The sequence below is a fragment of the Rattus norvegicus genome, chromosome 7 (genome assembly GCF_036323735.1).
Source record: "Rattus norvegicus strain BN/NHsdMcwi chromosome 7, GRCr8, whole genome shotgun sequence".
NCBI lineage: Eukaryota > Metazoa > Chordata > Mammalia > Rodentia > Muridae > Rattus > Rattus norvegicus.
Window position 1 is genome coordinate 1550505 of NC_086025.1, and position 13767 is coordinate 1564271.

The 13767-nt window shown below is 48.9% G+C and overlaps 2 protein-coding genes and 1 pseudogene across 6 annotated transcripts; all 3 read right to left on the reverse strand.

The window, feature by feature from the left end:
- On the reverse strand, nt 424-910 carry Rps15-ps2 (ribosomal protein S15, pseudogene 2; annotated as a pseudogene).
- Nucleotides 7444-11625, reverse strand: Zc3h10 (zinc finger CCCH type containing 10). 5 transcript variants are annotated; one of them, XM_039079910.2, is made up of 3 exons: nt 11494-11625; nt 10564-10703; nt 7444-9417 (listed from the first exon to the last, which is right to left on the reverse strand). In XM_039079910.2, the coding sequence occupies exon 3, from the start codon at nt 9363-9365 to the stop codon at nt 8058-8060; it is 1308 nt and encodes a 435-aa protein (XP_038935838.1). In that variant the 5' UTR covers nt 9366-9417; nt 10564-10703; nt 11494-11625; the 3' UTR covers nt 7444-8057. The 5 variants fall into 5 exon arrangements, with proteins under 5 accessions (XP_038935838.1, XP_038935837.1, NP_001178019.1 ...); XM_039079909.2 differs by having other exon boundaries at nt 10640-10727; nt 11494-11572; NM_001191090.1 differs by having other exon boundaries at nt 10640-10703; nt 11494-11537.
- Nucleotides 11626-11912: 287 nt separating this feature from the next.
- Nucleotides 11913-12993, reverse strand: Rpl41 (ribosomal protein L41). The gene is made up of 4 exons (NM_139083.2): nt 12920-12993; nt 12781-12805; nt 12455-12477; nt 11913-12236 (listed from the first exon to the last, which is right to left on the reverse strand). Exons 2-4 carry the CDS (start codon nt 12790-12792, stop codon nt 12194-12196), a joined length of 78 nt encoding a protein of 25 aa, NP_620783.1. The 5' UTR covers nt 12793-12805; nt 12920-12993; the 3' UTR covers nt 11913-12193.
- Nucleotides 12994-13767: the final 774 nt, after the last annotated feature.

Genomic DNA, 13767 nt, shown 5'->3' on the forward strand with positions numbered 1-13767 from the left:
TGTGTAGCCCTAGTTGTCCCAGAACTAGCACTGTAGACCTCAAATCCACAAAGATCCTCCTGCTTCTGTCTCCAAAATGCTTGGGTTAAAGGTGTGTGCCACCACCATTCAGCTTGACCTTTTCAAAAGAAAGCTTTTGTGTGTATGAATGTTTTTGGTGAGTGTATGTGTGTGCACCACAGACATGCCTCATGCCTGTGCAGGTCACGAGAACTAGAATTATAGATAATTGTGAACCACCATGTGGGCACTTGAAACTAACGGAGACCCTCTCTGCAAGGACAACCACTGTTCTTAACCGCTGAGGCATCTCTCCAGCCTTTGACCTTGAACTTTTTCTTTTAAAAGATTTATTTTTATGTGAATACACTGTTGCTGTCTTCAGACACACCAGAAGAGTAATTGGTCTTTTTTTTTTTTTTTCAGGGCTGAAAACGAGTCTTTATTGTCCCCACTACTTGAGGGGGATAAATCGGGAGGAGTGGGTGGCGCCAATGCCGGGCAGGCCGTGCTTCACAGGCTTGTAGGTGATGGAGAACTCGCCCAGGTAGTGGCCGATCATCTCGGGTTTGATCTCCACCTGGTTGAAGGTCTTGCGGTTGTACACACCCATCATGCTGCCGACCATCTCGGGCAGAATGATCATGTCCCTAAGGTGGGTCTTCACCACCTCCGGCTTCTCCATGGGTGGCGCCTCCTTCTTGGCCTTCTTCAAGCGCTTGAGCAGTGAATGCTGCTTTCTCCGCAGGCCTGGGTTCAGGCGCCGTCTCTGCCGGGCGCTGTACAACTGCATCAGCTGCTCATAGGACATGTCCAGCAGCTGGTCGAGGTCCACGCCACGGTAGGTGAACTTGCGGAAGGTTCGCTTCTTCTGCTCCACTTCGGCCATCTTGGCGGCTGCTCGGAAAAGGAAGGAGTAGTTGGTCTTTACTGGTTTTTCTCTCTCTCTCTCTTTTTTTTTTTTAAAGATTTTATTTATTATATACAAGTACACTGTCACTCTCTTCAGACACACCAGAAGAGGGCATCAGATCTCATTACAGATGGTTGTGAGCCACCATGTGGATGCTGGGATTTGAACTCAGTCAGTGCTCCTAACCACTGAGCCATCTCTCCAGCCCTTTATTGTTTTTTCAAGACAGGGTTTCTCTGTGTCACCATGACTGTCCTGAAACTTGCACTGTAGACCAGGCTGCAGAGACATAGAGATCTATGGAATTGTTAATCCTTTAAATTACATTTTATTTTGTGTGTAGAGGTCAGAGGACAACTTGTAGGAGTCAGTTCTCTCCTTCACCATGTGGGTCCTGGAGATTAAACTCAGGTTGTGGGGGCTGGGGATTTAGCTCAGTGGTAGAGCGCTTACCTAGGAAGCGCAAGGTCCTGGGTTCGGTCCCCAGCTCCGAAGAAAAAAAAAAGAACCAAAAAAAAAAAAAAAAAAAAAGATTTATAAACTCAGGTTGTCAGGCTCGTGGTAAACACCTTTACCCACCAAGTCATGTTGCTGGCGCTCATTTATTTAAGTCATCTCAACTCATGATAGTCTCAAACTCACTATGCAATCAAAGTTGGTCTTGATGCTTCTGATCCTCCTGCCTTCACTTCTGAGGGCAAGGGCAAGGGTGTGTAGCAATAGTCGCACTTCATGGGACTTCCTGTGTGCTAGGCAAACACTCTACCAACAAACTGCGTCTCTAACCCTCTGTCTTCATGCACACCAGATAGGGTTTCTCTGTGTAGCTCTGGCTGTCTGAAACTCTCTGTAGACCGGGCTGGCCTTGAACTAGAGATCCACCTGCTTCTGCCTCCTTAGTGCTGGGATTAAAGGTGTGTACCACTACCACTATTGCCCAGACGGGTTTTTATAATCTAATCTAGGATAGTTTTTATTATCTTTTATATTTGTTTCTTTTCCTTTTTTTTATTTTTTAAAGATTTATTCATTTATTATATATAAGTACACTGTAGCTGTACACCAGATACACCAGAAGAGGGCATCGGATCTCTTTGCAGATGGTTGTGAGCCACCATGTGGTTGCTGGGAATTGAACTCAGGACCTCTGGAAGAGCAGTCGGGTGCTCGTAACCGCTGAGCCATCTCTCCAGCCCTTCCTCTTTCTTTTTTAAAGGCAAAGTTTCTCTATGTAGCTCTGACTGGACTGGAACAGATACTAGCTCAAAAGATCTTCCTTCCTGCCTCTGCTTCTGAGAGCTGGGATTAAAGGTGTGCCTGGCTTTTTTTTTTTTTTTTTTTGGTTCTTTTTTTCGGAGCTGGGGACTGAACCCAGGGCCTTGCGCTTCCTAGGTAAGCGCTCTACCACTGAGCTAAATCCCCAGCCCCCCCCTTTTTTTTTAATGATTTATTTATTTTATTTATATGTGTACACTGTAGCTGTCTTCAGACACATCAGAAGAGGGCATCAGATTCCATTACAGATGGTTGTGAGCCACCATGTGGTTTCTGGGATTTGAACTCAGTGCTCCTAACCACTGAGCTATCTCTCCAGCCCTTGTTTTGTTTTTCAGACAGGCTCCTCCTGCAGCCTACATTAGCCTAGAACTTCATAGGTGCTGAGAATGATCTTGGACTTAGGACCCTCTGCCTCCCACTTCTGAGTACTGTGATTACAAGCTCCAGACACCACACTTAAGTGTACGAGGTGGAACCCAGGGCCTTGTGCCTGCCAAGCACACACTCCACCTCCTTAGCCACAGCCACAACCCAGGGCACCCTTTCCCTTCTTCTTCTTCTTCTTCTTTTTTTTTTTTTCTTTTTTTCTGGAGCTGGGGACCGAACCCAGGGCCTTGGGTTTGCTAGGCAAGCGCTCTACCACTGAGCTAAATCCCCAACCCCTCCCGTCTTCTTTTAATACATGCCTATGTGCATGGGTATGTGCACAGGAATGCCGTGAAAACCAGAGGTGTCCACTCCCCGTGGTCCTAACTCTAGTTACAGGTGTTTGTGAGCTGTCTGACATGGCTGCTAGGAAATGAACTCTGGTCCTCTGCAGAAGCAGAATACACTTAACCTCGGAGCCATCTGTCCAGAGCCATTGTTGTCTGTTTCTTTTTTAAATTAAACAGCTCTTGGGCTCATCACTGAAAACTTGCAATCCCCCACATGCAACATTGTGTTCTTTTCGATTCTCCAAATCCTACTTATCTGCCTGACGGGGGTGGGAGGGTGTGGTGTTCTCGTTGTTTTTCTTTTTTTTTTAAGGTTTATTTATTGTATATGAGTGCTCTATCTGCCTGCATATAGAACCTGTGTGCCAGAAGAGGCTGTCAGATTCCATTATGATGGTTGTGAGCCACTGTGTGGCTGCTGGGAATTGAACTCAGGACCTCTGGAAGAACAGCCAATGCTCTTAACCACTGAGCCCATTCCAGCCCCCACAATTATTTTTACATGTATCAGTGTATGCCTGCATGCTTGTATGTATGTATGTGCACCATTTATGCGCCTGGCACTCTCAGAGGCTAGGAGAGAGCATTAGAGTTCACTGGAATTGGAATTACACAGTTGTGAGCTGCTCTGTGGGTGTTTGGGACTGAATTTGGGTTCTCTGCAGGAGCAGCAAGTGCTTTTAATCCCTGAGCCACTTCTCTAAGGCTTGATACCCATGCACACAGCAAGCACTCTTTATCTGCACGACTTAAGCACTGAGAAGAAAGCATCTACTAATCCCCTACACACACTCTCTCCCTCCCTCCCTCTCTCTCCTACCCTCCATCTAGGTACTGGCCAGAAAGAACCAGCCAGGTTTCATCACTGAGCTCACGGGCTCACAGCCACAGTTTTGGTGTTACTAGGACTGTCTTAATGATGAAGACAAAAAACTAATTCACAATCTTAAGCACAGAACAAGGTTAGCGTGTAAGCCACAGAGAAGCAAACATCTGCTCCTAACCATTGAAGCTTCAACATTCCTGTAGCCTGCTCTTTTAAAGATGCCTACTTATGGGGCTCGAGACCCCATATGTACAACAATGTCAAGCAACCAGAGCTTCCAGGGACTAAGCCACTACCTAAAGACTATACATGGACTGACCCTGGACTCTGACCTCATAGGTAGCAATGAATATCCTAGTAAGAGCACCAGTGGAAGGGGAAGCCCTGGGTCCTGCTAAGACTGAACCCCCAGTGAACTAGATTGTTGGGGGGAGGGCGGCAAGGGGGGGAGGATGGGGAGGGGAACACCCATAAAGAAGGGGAGGGGGGAGGGGGATGTTTGCCCGGAAATCGGGAAAGGGAATAACACTCGAAATGTATATAAGAAATATTCGGGGTTGGGGATTTAGCTCAGCGGTAGAGCGCTTGCCTAAGAAGCGCAAGGCCCTGGGTTCGGTCCCCAGCTCCGGAAAAAAAGAACCAAAAAAAAAAAGGGGCTGGGGATTTAGCTCAGTGGTAGAGCGCTTGCCTAGGAAGCGCAAGGCCCTGGGTTCGGTCCCCAGCTCCGAAAAAAAGAACCAAAAAAAAAAAAAATATTCAAGTTAATAAAAAAAAAAGACGCCTACTTATATGATCGATAATCCCCCAATGCCAAATTATTTCTCTAGTCTTAAAAAATGTGTATGTGTAGGGTTGGGGATTTAGCTCAGTGGTAGAGCGCTTGCCTAGCGAGCGCAAGGCCCTGGGTTCGGTCCCCAGCTCCGAAAAAAAGAAAAAAAAATGTGTGTGTGTGTGTGTGTGTGTGTGTGTGTGTGTGTGTGTGACTTGTGAGTCTGTGTGTGGGTATGTGCACGTGGAATGCACGTGCCCTGAGTACAGAGGTCAGACTCTCCAGGGATGGGGTACAGATGGTTGTGAACTGCCCAATATGGCTACTGGGAACCAAGATCCTCTGGGACAGCACCTTCTGCCTCTTCCTCCCAAGTGTTGGGGGATTACACGTTTGTGCTATCATGCCCCAGACCCTCTGTTCTATCCCTTTCGTGTTGGAACACATTCCGATGCTCAGTGGTACGCTATCCTGTCCACTGCAATGAACAGTAAACCCAACTTGGTCAACCCATGTGCACTGCTGGTGATCAGTAGCTGGAGTGTGTTCATGCGAGGCATCTGGTATCTAAGTTGCCAAATTTACTTCTTCCATAAAGGACAGGAGGCAGGAGGTTCAGATTTGGTCCATTGCTATGTGTTGTAAAGTTAAATTCGGTATCCCAAGGTCTAGTTGTCTCAAGCTGAGAAGGGACTCAAGTAATATGCTTCTGTTATATAAACCCCACCCCCAAGTTATCTGTGATTGGTTACTAAAGATGCCTACAGCCTGTAGCTGGGTAGAAGAGAGGTAGTAGGCAGGGCTTTGGTTCCTGGGCTTTGTATTGGAGGCAGAGGGCATGAAAGGGGAGCAGGAAAGAAAGAGGGTCCACTGGGTAGGTGGATGTGAGCACGTGGCCATGAATGCTGGCCAGTTGGAGTAGGAGCGGCCCAGATGGAGCACGGCAAGTATTATCTGGGGGTTATTAACACAATAGTGTAGAGGGCTGATATCTGCCCGACTCTAGTGCTTTAAGGCTTATTATAAATATAAAGGCTTTATGTCTTTCCTTTGGGAACTAAATGATCTAAGGTGGGGTAGAAAACCCAAAATAATATTTACCCCAACAGTGGGATTTGAGAATTCACGCTGGTATAGGCAATAATATTACTAACCATTAATAAGCTGTCTCTTTTAATAATCCAAATTGTGTCAAACAAACATTAATTTTAACAAGATGTTTCTGAAATACATAAAACAGTATTTACTCATTTTAAAAACCTGTATCTGCCAGGCATGGTGGCATATACTTTAATCCCACCGATCGGGGAAGCAGAGGCCAGTGGGTCTCTGAATCGGAGGCCAGTTTACTCTACAAAGGGAGTCCTAGAGAAAACCTGTTTCAAAAACATTAATAAATCAAATTTTAAAAAGGTGTGTGTGCAGGGGCTGGGGATTTAGCTCAGTGGTAGAGCGCTTACCTAGGAAGCGCAAGGCCCTGGGTTCGGTCCCCAGCTCCGAAAAAAAGAACCAAAAAAAAAAAAAAAAAAAAAAAGGTGTGTGTGTGAGCATGTGCCAGGCTATAGTGTGTGTGAAAGTGCGTGTGAAGCTCAGAGGCTGACCTACAAGACGGGGTTTTTCGTTTTTTAAGTATATGTTACTTTTATGCTCATTGGTGTTTTGCCTGCATGTATTATCTGTGTGAGGGTGTCAGAAGCCAGCCCTGGGATTGGGAGTTACAGACAGTTGTGGGCTGGGAGTTGAGCCTGGGTCCTCTGCAAGAACAGCCAGTGCTCTTAACCACTGAGCTGTCTCTCCAGTCCCTGGTTCTCTTCTCTGTAGAACTCAGGCAGCACAGCAGAGCCGTTAACAGGTATCTTTATGCTGGGCCATCTCTCTACTCCACACCCTGTCTTTAGTGTTTTCCTTTCCTCTCTTCAGCCTCTGTAGCTGGGATTACAGGGACATATAGTTTTAAAACATTCTTTTTCGGTGTCTGAGCGTGATCTAGTGCCCATCTCTAATCCTATGTGTGACCACCCGGAGTGATCAACCAGACAGGAGAGCCAATAGGTAACTAGAGATGTAACACCATTTCTCATACCAAGTTTGCTCCCCCATTACATTAGCTGTAGATGGGGCCACTGGCCCTGGCAACACTTGAGTGTTTTAAAACCTTCTGGTCTTTGTATAGAGACAGTGGGAGGGAGGGATTAATGCCTTTCTCATATTGTTTTTTTTTTTTTTTTTTTTTTTTGGTTCTTTTTTTCAGAGCTGGGGACCCAACCCAGGGCCTTGTGCTTCCTAGGCAAGTGCTCTACCACTGAGCTAAATCCCCAACCCCTCTCATATTGTTTTTATTATTACGTTTTTTAGTTAAGGCCTCAGGCTGACCTGGAGTTCACTGTGTGGCTGAGGCTGACCTCTAACTCCTGATCCTTAGGTCCCATCCCCTTCAGAGTGAATGCTAGGATTAGAGCTGCGCCCCCACACCTAGCACTTCTGAAGCCTGGAAAGCACTGGCCCTGAAGATGTGTTGGAGCAGAAAGACAAACTGCCGTCTGTCAGCGGCTTGGTGAGGCAGCACCGCCTGTCCTGCTGTTTGAATAAGGGCATCTGTTAACTACACAACATCACATTTCTCAGTACAGACGCCCTCCTTAGTACCTGCCCCCCTGAATGACCCTAAGAGCCCTGGTTACCAAGGCAACCTGGGAATAGCACATGAAGACAGAGACTAGAGACAGACAGGGCTATTTTTAAACTAGACTAGGTGGCTCCATTTCTTTTATCCCAGAAAGTGCCTTCCCCAAACCAAAGCCCCGTTTGGCCATTTGACATCTTTACCCTGCGTCCCAACTTACCCAGCTACATGGGGGCAGGTCTTCCCCCCACCCCCTTTCTGGCATAAGATCTACTTTCTGCTCCAATCTTCCCCAACAGCCATCAAAGCAATTTTCACTTTTGTTAAAAAATAACGTTCTTTTATTTCTTTGGAAAGTAGTGGGCACTGCCCTACAGATTTCCAGGCCAAGCGAGGTAAGTGAGTGTTCTCCTACTCTGGGTTGGAGTACTATGGTCCCGGCCTCCCCAGGGGCCCAGGAGTATTTTTGGGCCCCAAACCATCTGAAGGCTCACGTGCGGTCTTTGCTCCTGACCACTGACTTTCACTTCTCCATCTTTCCTGGCTCTCTCTGGGTGAGGAATCTTTCTCTCCCATATCAGTGCTGGAATCTGTGCTGTTCACAATGAAAATAAGACCAGGGACACCCCCCCAAATTCCTGTGAGAAAACACAGTCCCTTAGCCCTTTCTGCTGGCTTCAGTCTCAACGCCTGTGCAAGCCTGTCTGAGTTGAGGCCTGAAGGAGACGACCCTCTCAAGAGTGGGGAGAACACAGCAGCACAACCCTGCCTCAGGAGACGCTCCTACCGAGTATATTCCTTGTAGTCTCTTGTCCTAGTTTCTGAGTGGTCCTCTGGACAGAGCCTGGGAGGGCTGGGCTCTGCGGGTGGGGAAGGGCCCCTGACCGCAGCCCTCAGGTGCTATGACAGGGAGGGAGTGTCCGTTTGGCCTGTCAGTGTGGCATGGCTGTGATGCGCATGCTCTGGGAGGCAATGGGGTACGTCACCATAGGAGTAGTAGTGTGGCTCATTGTGATCCCTGCTAAGGGCTGAGCCATGGACACAGCCACAGGAGCCACAGGGGCCACAGACACAGCTACAGGGGCCATGGACACAGGCGGGGGTGCCATCCCCTGGGCAATGGTTTGAGCCAGAGCGGCGGACAGTGGTGTGATCTCTGGGTTCAGGTGTGGAGGTGGGGGTGGTGGAGCAGCAGGAGGTGCAGCATTAGTTGGGGGAGCAGCTGGTGCTCCAGCAGGAGCCACAAGTTCTTGCTGGGACACAGGCCGAGGCTGTAGAGCCTGGCTGCTCAGAGTAGTGTGAGTCTGGGCAATGCCGTGGTTAAAAGTGGCCACAGTGCCCACGGTGGGGGCCAGGGTCTGCTCAGTCGCGGGTGCAGTGGAGCTCAGGGTCATGACCTTGGCCTGATTTCGGAATTGGGCGTTCTGCTCCAGAAGTACCTCATTGGTGGCCAGCAGGTTGCTGACCTGCTTCTTCAGTTCTTCCACACGTTTCCTGAGCAGAGCATTCTCCTCCTCGAGCAGTCTGCACTCCACTCCACGGAGCGGAGCCAAGTTACATTCATAGGACTCAAAATGGGGGCCATCAGGAGGGCAGCAGCCACCTCTCCGGCGCTTAGGGCCCGGTTCATGGTCCTCAAAGCCCCTTTCCGGAAGGTCATAGATGTCATAGAGATCATGCCGTCGTCCTGGGGGAGCAGAGCCTGTCGAGCCTCCACCTCCAGTGCCTCCTCCACCTCGAGCCTCAAACTCAAAATCTCTTTGCAGGTGACGAAACTTGCACTTGGTTCCTCTCTGACAGTCACCTTTGAGGAAGTCACGGCAGATAGGGACCTCCTCCTTACCATTGGGTAGGTCAGCAGGTGAGAGACCCAGCCCAGCTGCCACTTTCTGCCTCAGCCGAGGAGGCAGCTCTCCTGTTTTCTTATAGCCATCCTCATCCTCCTTGGAGCCATGGATGAAGCGGCAGTTGGGACGGCTACACTCCTTGTTTTGGAAGTCATGGCAGAAGATAAATTCGTTTTTGCTTACCCCCAAATTGGATACCTCACTCATGTCTGGGTGGCGGTATCGACAACGCTTGCCTCGCTTGCAGACATTCCTCAGGAAGTCTCTACAGATGGCATCTGAGGTGGCCCCCCCACTGCCTGTCCCTGCTCCACTGGCCTCCTCACTGCTACCACCTCCAGGGCCTGCACCGCTGCTCCCAGTGCCGTTGGCATAGCTGTCCCGGTCAGGCATCCTGGTTCCCCCCAGCTCAGGGTCTTGTTTCTTCTCTCGCCACTCTTGGTGACTGTTAAAAAAGAGAGAGAGAACGGTGTCAAACAGGTCCTCCAGAAGCCCCCAGTCCTCTGGGGCAGTGGCTCTGGAGATGGAGAGCCCAAGGAGAAGCCCAGCCGGCCCAGCTGCCTTGCCAGAGCCCCGCCTAGGCCCTTGTGCACCTGGTCTCATTTGGAGTGATTCACACTTGCCTGGCTAACAGAAGAGGGAGAGAGCTGGGCTGAAGCCACTTCTCTTACTAACATGAGCCGGGGAGGGGGAGGGGGGCAGTGTGAGGTTTTACCTTCTCTCTTCTAAGTCGTGGGAGAGAAACTAAAGCAGGTGTTGGTGTGTGAACACTGGGCTATTTTGCTCTGAGAACTCGTGGATGAAGGGACACCAGAAACAGAACTTCCCTTAATCCCTCTTCAATGTGAACTCAGCAAGTCTCCATGAATTGTAGAAACCCTTGGTAAAAAGACTGGTGTCACTAGTTACAGGGTCATCCTTAAACCTGTTCATCTCCCAGTCTGTTCCACACACAAACACCCTCATTTCGGGGAAGAAGCTCTGACCTGAACTTTCTACTTCTAGATCCTAGGACAAACTGTGGGATGCTCAAGGTGGGAAGGGGTTAATTTCACAGGAACGGTGACCTTTCTTTCCCCATTCTCCACCCCACTGCACTCCGACTAATATCAAACCATAGCACTCCTTACCCCATACAAATCCTCTTTATTTATAGACTCTATAAAAGCTTTTTAAGTCTCCTGTTTCTCAAGAGAGGTCTGGAATGTAGATCCACTGCCCTAATTCTAGCCCTCCCTTCTCTCTACCCCTAAGTAAGACTGGGAGTCCCTGCTAACACGTGTCTAATCTTCTAAATGTTCCCTAAATACTCAGGCTCCCCCTACAGGTCAAATAGGAGAGGTTCATAGTTTCCGTTTGGGAATAAAGGTACCTTTCTTGATTTCTTTGACCTATCCCATTCACACCCGTTTCCTTGACTTTGCCTTTAGATTTCCCTAAAATAACTAACAAGATTAGAAGCCAGAGATACACAAGAATATGCAAGATGGGAAGAGCAGACCCAGAGTAAAAGAAACAAGTGGTTAAAAACAAGCCCTTACTGAAAGAAAAATGACGACCGGGTGAAGACTAAATACCTCCAGAGCCTCACCTATATTTCAAGTCCCACCAGAAGCAGGTAACTGGATATGATAATCTTCCTCACCCCATTATCCCAGAATTAATACCTGAGGTAGCTCAGGTGAAGTCCGGGGCTCCCGTGAGTCTCCACCTCCACATCACTGCTGGGTTCTGAACAAGAAAGAAACAAAAAACCTGGAGATTTGAGTAGAACAAGGAAAACAACGTGAAAGGGCTACGAGGTGGTTTTCATACACTGAAATGAATTCTAATAAAAAGTGGCTTTTAGGCTCCCTTAAGAGTTCAAAGTGCCAGTCACCTATCATAGGGAGAAGTCCCTAATAAAGATAGGGCTAGGACCGACCAATAAAGATTGGGAAGCTGAACTGAAAAACAAAATAGTTTCTGGTGGCAGAAGGGTTCGGGGAGCTTTACCTCAAGATGAGAAGGATATGGGGTTCAGAAGGTTGGATTTCGGAACGCCAAACCTGAAAGCTGGACAAGGGCAACAACTGACTACTGTCAGTGGGAAGGCGATCTAAGACTTGGGGGCGGTGATTACGACGGTCCCCAACACCCTAGAGTTCACGAAAAGTCCTACGAGTTCCCCTGGAAGTCTTCTGGCTTGGCCGGCTCCGTGATGCGGCGCCAGCACTGAGCCGGGGACCAGGTGACTAGGACACTAAGGAAGCGAAGTGAAAGGGGAGGGGGGCTAAGGGTGACATCAAGCTGAGGGGATGGGCAGGGCTGTGACGTCACGGAGCTGGCGTTTGCTCGGGAAGCGAGGTCAATCAGAAAAAGGGCTCTGTTCTGGGTAACCAGGAAAAGCCAAGCCAGGTCGGTTCGGGGGGGGGGGGTTGTTGGAGGAGGCTCGTGGGGCCCGGCAGAGCCCAGCCGATGGGCCATCCCCGACTCCTCCCCTCCGGGCGCGGCCTCCACCTAAGTCTCCCGCCTCCCTCACCTGCCGCCGCCGCCGTAGTTGCTGCTGCCGCCTGCCGGTCCTCTAGCTTCGACAAAGAGCCGCCCACCCTACGGCTCTTCCGCTTCCTGCGGAAGAAAGGGACGCTCTAGCCACCAGACCCGGAAACACACTCTATGGTCCCATTGCGTGCTCTTAACCGCAGGAAGCTCCCAGCAAGCCTTGCGCGTCACCATGGTAACACGACTCCTCCGCACCCGGAACTCGCACAGCGTCAACTTCTACGCAGGGGCCCCCCAAAACATAGAAGTGGCACTGCGAATGCACGAACTCTAACTTAAACTCAGGCGCACACTAAATCAACTGGCTCCAGCCAGATCGCAAACACCCGGGCTCTTGTTGCCTACACTGGACTACACAACTCCCCACCCAAAGGAGCCGCAAAAAACACGTAACAGCGATTTGATTCTTCAGCTGACAGCAAGAGGGTTTATTGTACACGAGTTACACTTGGCCACAAGAGAACAGAACTAGTCCAGAATGCCAAAGGTCCAGGGCAGAGGGCCAGCGGGACTGTTTTGGTTGTGAGGAAGGTAGTCATTTTCCCAGCTGATCTCGGCGAGGTGACATTCCGGGTCTACTGAGACTTATTACCGACAGCAGCATACAGTCCAACCACTTGTTCCGGGCTTCAGCATCCCTTACTTCTGCTCCCGCAGGCTTCGTGGGTGCACAAGATGGTTTACTTGGACCTCTGCCTCATCTTTCTTCTCTTGCGCTTCAGCCTGGAAAGGCAGGCACACAAACCGAGTTAATTTTTTCCCCTTCCCACATTTACCATCTGCACTTCGTACAAAATACGATGAAATTAAACAACACCAGCTCCGATGAACCGTGCTTAAACGTCCCTCCACGCCAAACATTTTCACATTAAGTTTCTTCTAAACATCCCACCCCAAGCTTTGCCCCTTTGCCCCAATGTTAAGTCAAAAAATTAACGTACCTGCGCATTCTCTTCTTCCGCCACTAAAAGCCCGATCATGTGAGAAGACAAAAAAGAATGTTAGCAGTAGGCCCGGGTAAGAACATTACTCAGAAAACAGGTTTGACAAAGAATCAAGAGTTGGTGCGGCACTGGCTCAATTTTAGATCCGAATCTTGTTTTCCCACCTTCCTCCAGCTACGACTTAAGCCTGTACTCGGCTCTGTGAAAACCCGAAGCAAACCGTTTGCAAACCCGATGAAGAACCATGGCGGAGATTCACTGCCTGATTTTCCGCCTCACAATTCCTTCCTACCGCCCAAGCTCACCACTTATGAACCGCTCACCTTCGCTCTCATGGCGCAGGAGTCTCTAGAAAGAAAGGGAAGAAATTGCCGTTAGTCTGCTGTGATGAGAGTAAATGTGGAGGTCGGATGTTAATGGATTGTACTCGAAGTCGAAACAACAGCTAACACGGTAACTCACCAAGGAAGATGGCGCTAAGACCGAGAGAGCGGGGAGTCCGGCCTACTGCTATTTAATGGCGTGCTTGGTGTCGTCACTTCCGAGCCGCCCCTTCTGTTTCCCTTAGGGAGGGGCTGCTCGAGACAGTAAGTGACTTCCGGTTGCCTTACTAGAGGAAAATGTTTTGAGTGCGCGTTACCAAGCCCCACCTTTCCTTCTATATTAAGGATATTGTATTATTTCAGCGCGAGCACCTGTTTCCAGTATGGGACTGAGAAAAAGTAGGCGGAAAAAAAATAACCTCCGTCTTCTCGTTGCTTCATGGGAATTGTAGTTTTTTGGTAAATATCTCTACTTACTACTGATAGGTGTGGCTTGTAGTAAAAATTACTAGTTTTGCCCTGACTTGGTGGTGCACGCCTTTATTACCATCTGCTGGGAGGTAGACGCAAAGGCAGGCGGAGCTCTGTGAATCCGATCTACATAATGAGACCCTGCCTAAAGTAAATAAACAAAAATATTACTTTTGGTCTTTTTTTTTTTTTTTTCCGGAGCTGGGGACCGAACCCAGGGCCTTGAGCTTGCTAGGCAAGTGCTCTACCACTGAGCTAAATCCCCAACCCCACAAAAATATTACTAATTATCTTCTATTTGATCCCTCTGCCATCCCCCAGTTAAACTGTGTGTCAACATCAGAATTTTTTTAAAAGACTTTGGGGCCTCACGTTTGCTAGGCAAGCGCTCTACCGCTGAGCTAAATCCCCAACCCTTATTTTTTTTTTTTTTTTTTTTAAGATGGTTGTGAGCCACCATGTGGTTGCTGGGATTTGAATTCAGGACCTCTGGAAAAACAGTCAGTTCTCTTACCC

What these genes read in the sequence shown, in the direction of transcription:
- Zc3h10 (XM_039079910.2), bottom strand. Translation starts at nt 9,365, where the DNA reads ATGCCTGACCGGGACAGCTATGCCAACGGCACTGGGAGCAGCGGTGCA.
- Rpl41 (NM_139083.2), bottom strand. An exon ending in CGGAAGAAGAGAATGCGCAG is followed by an intron (nt 12,237 to 12,454) that starts GTACGTTAATTT and finishes CTGCCTTTCCAG; the next exon opens with GCTGAAGCGCAAGAGAAGAA.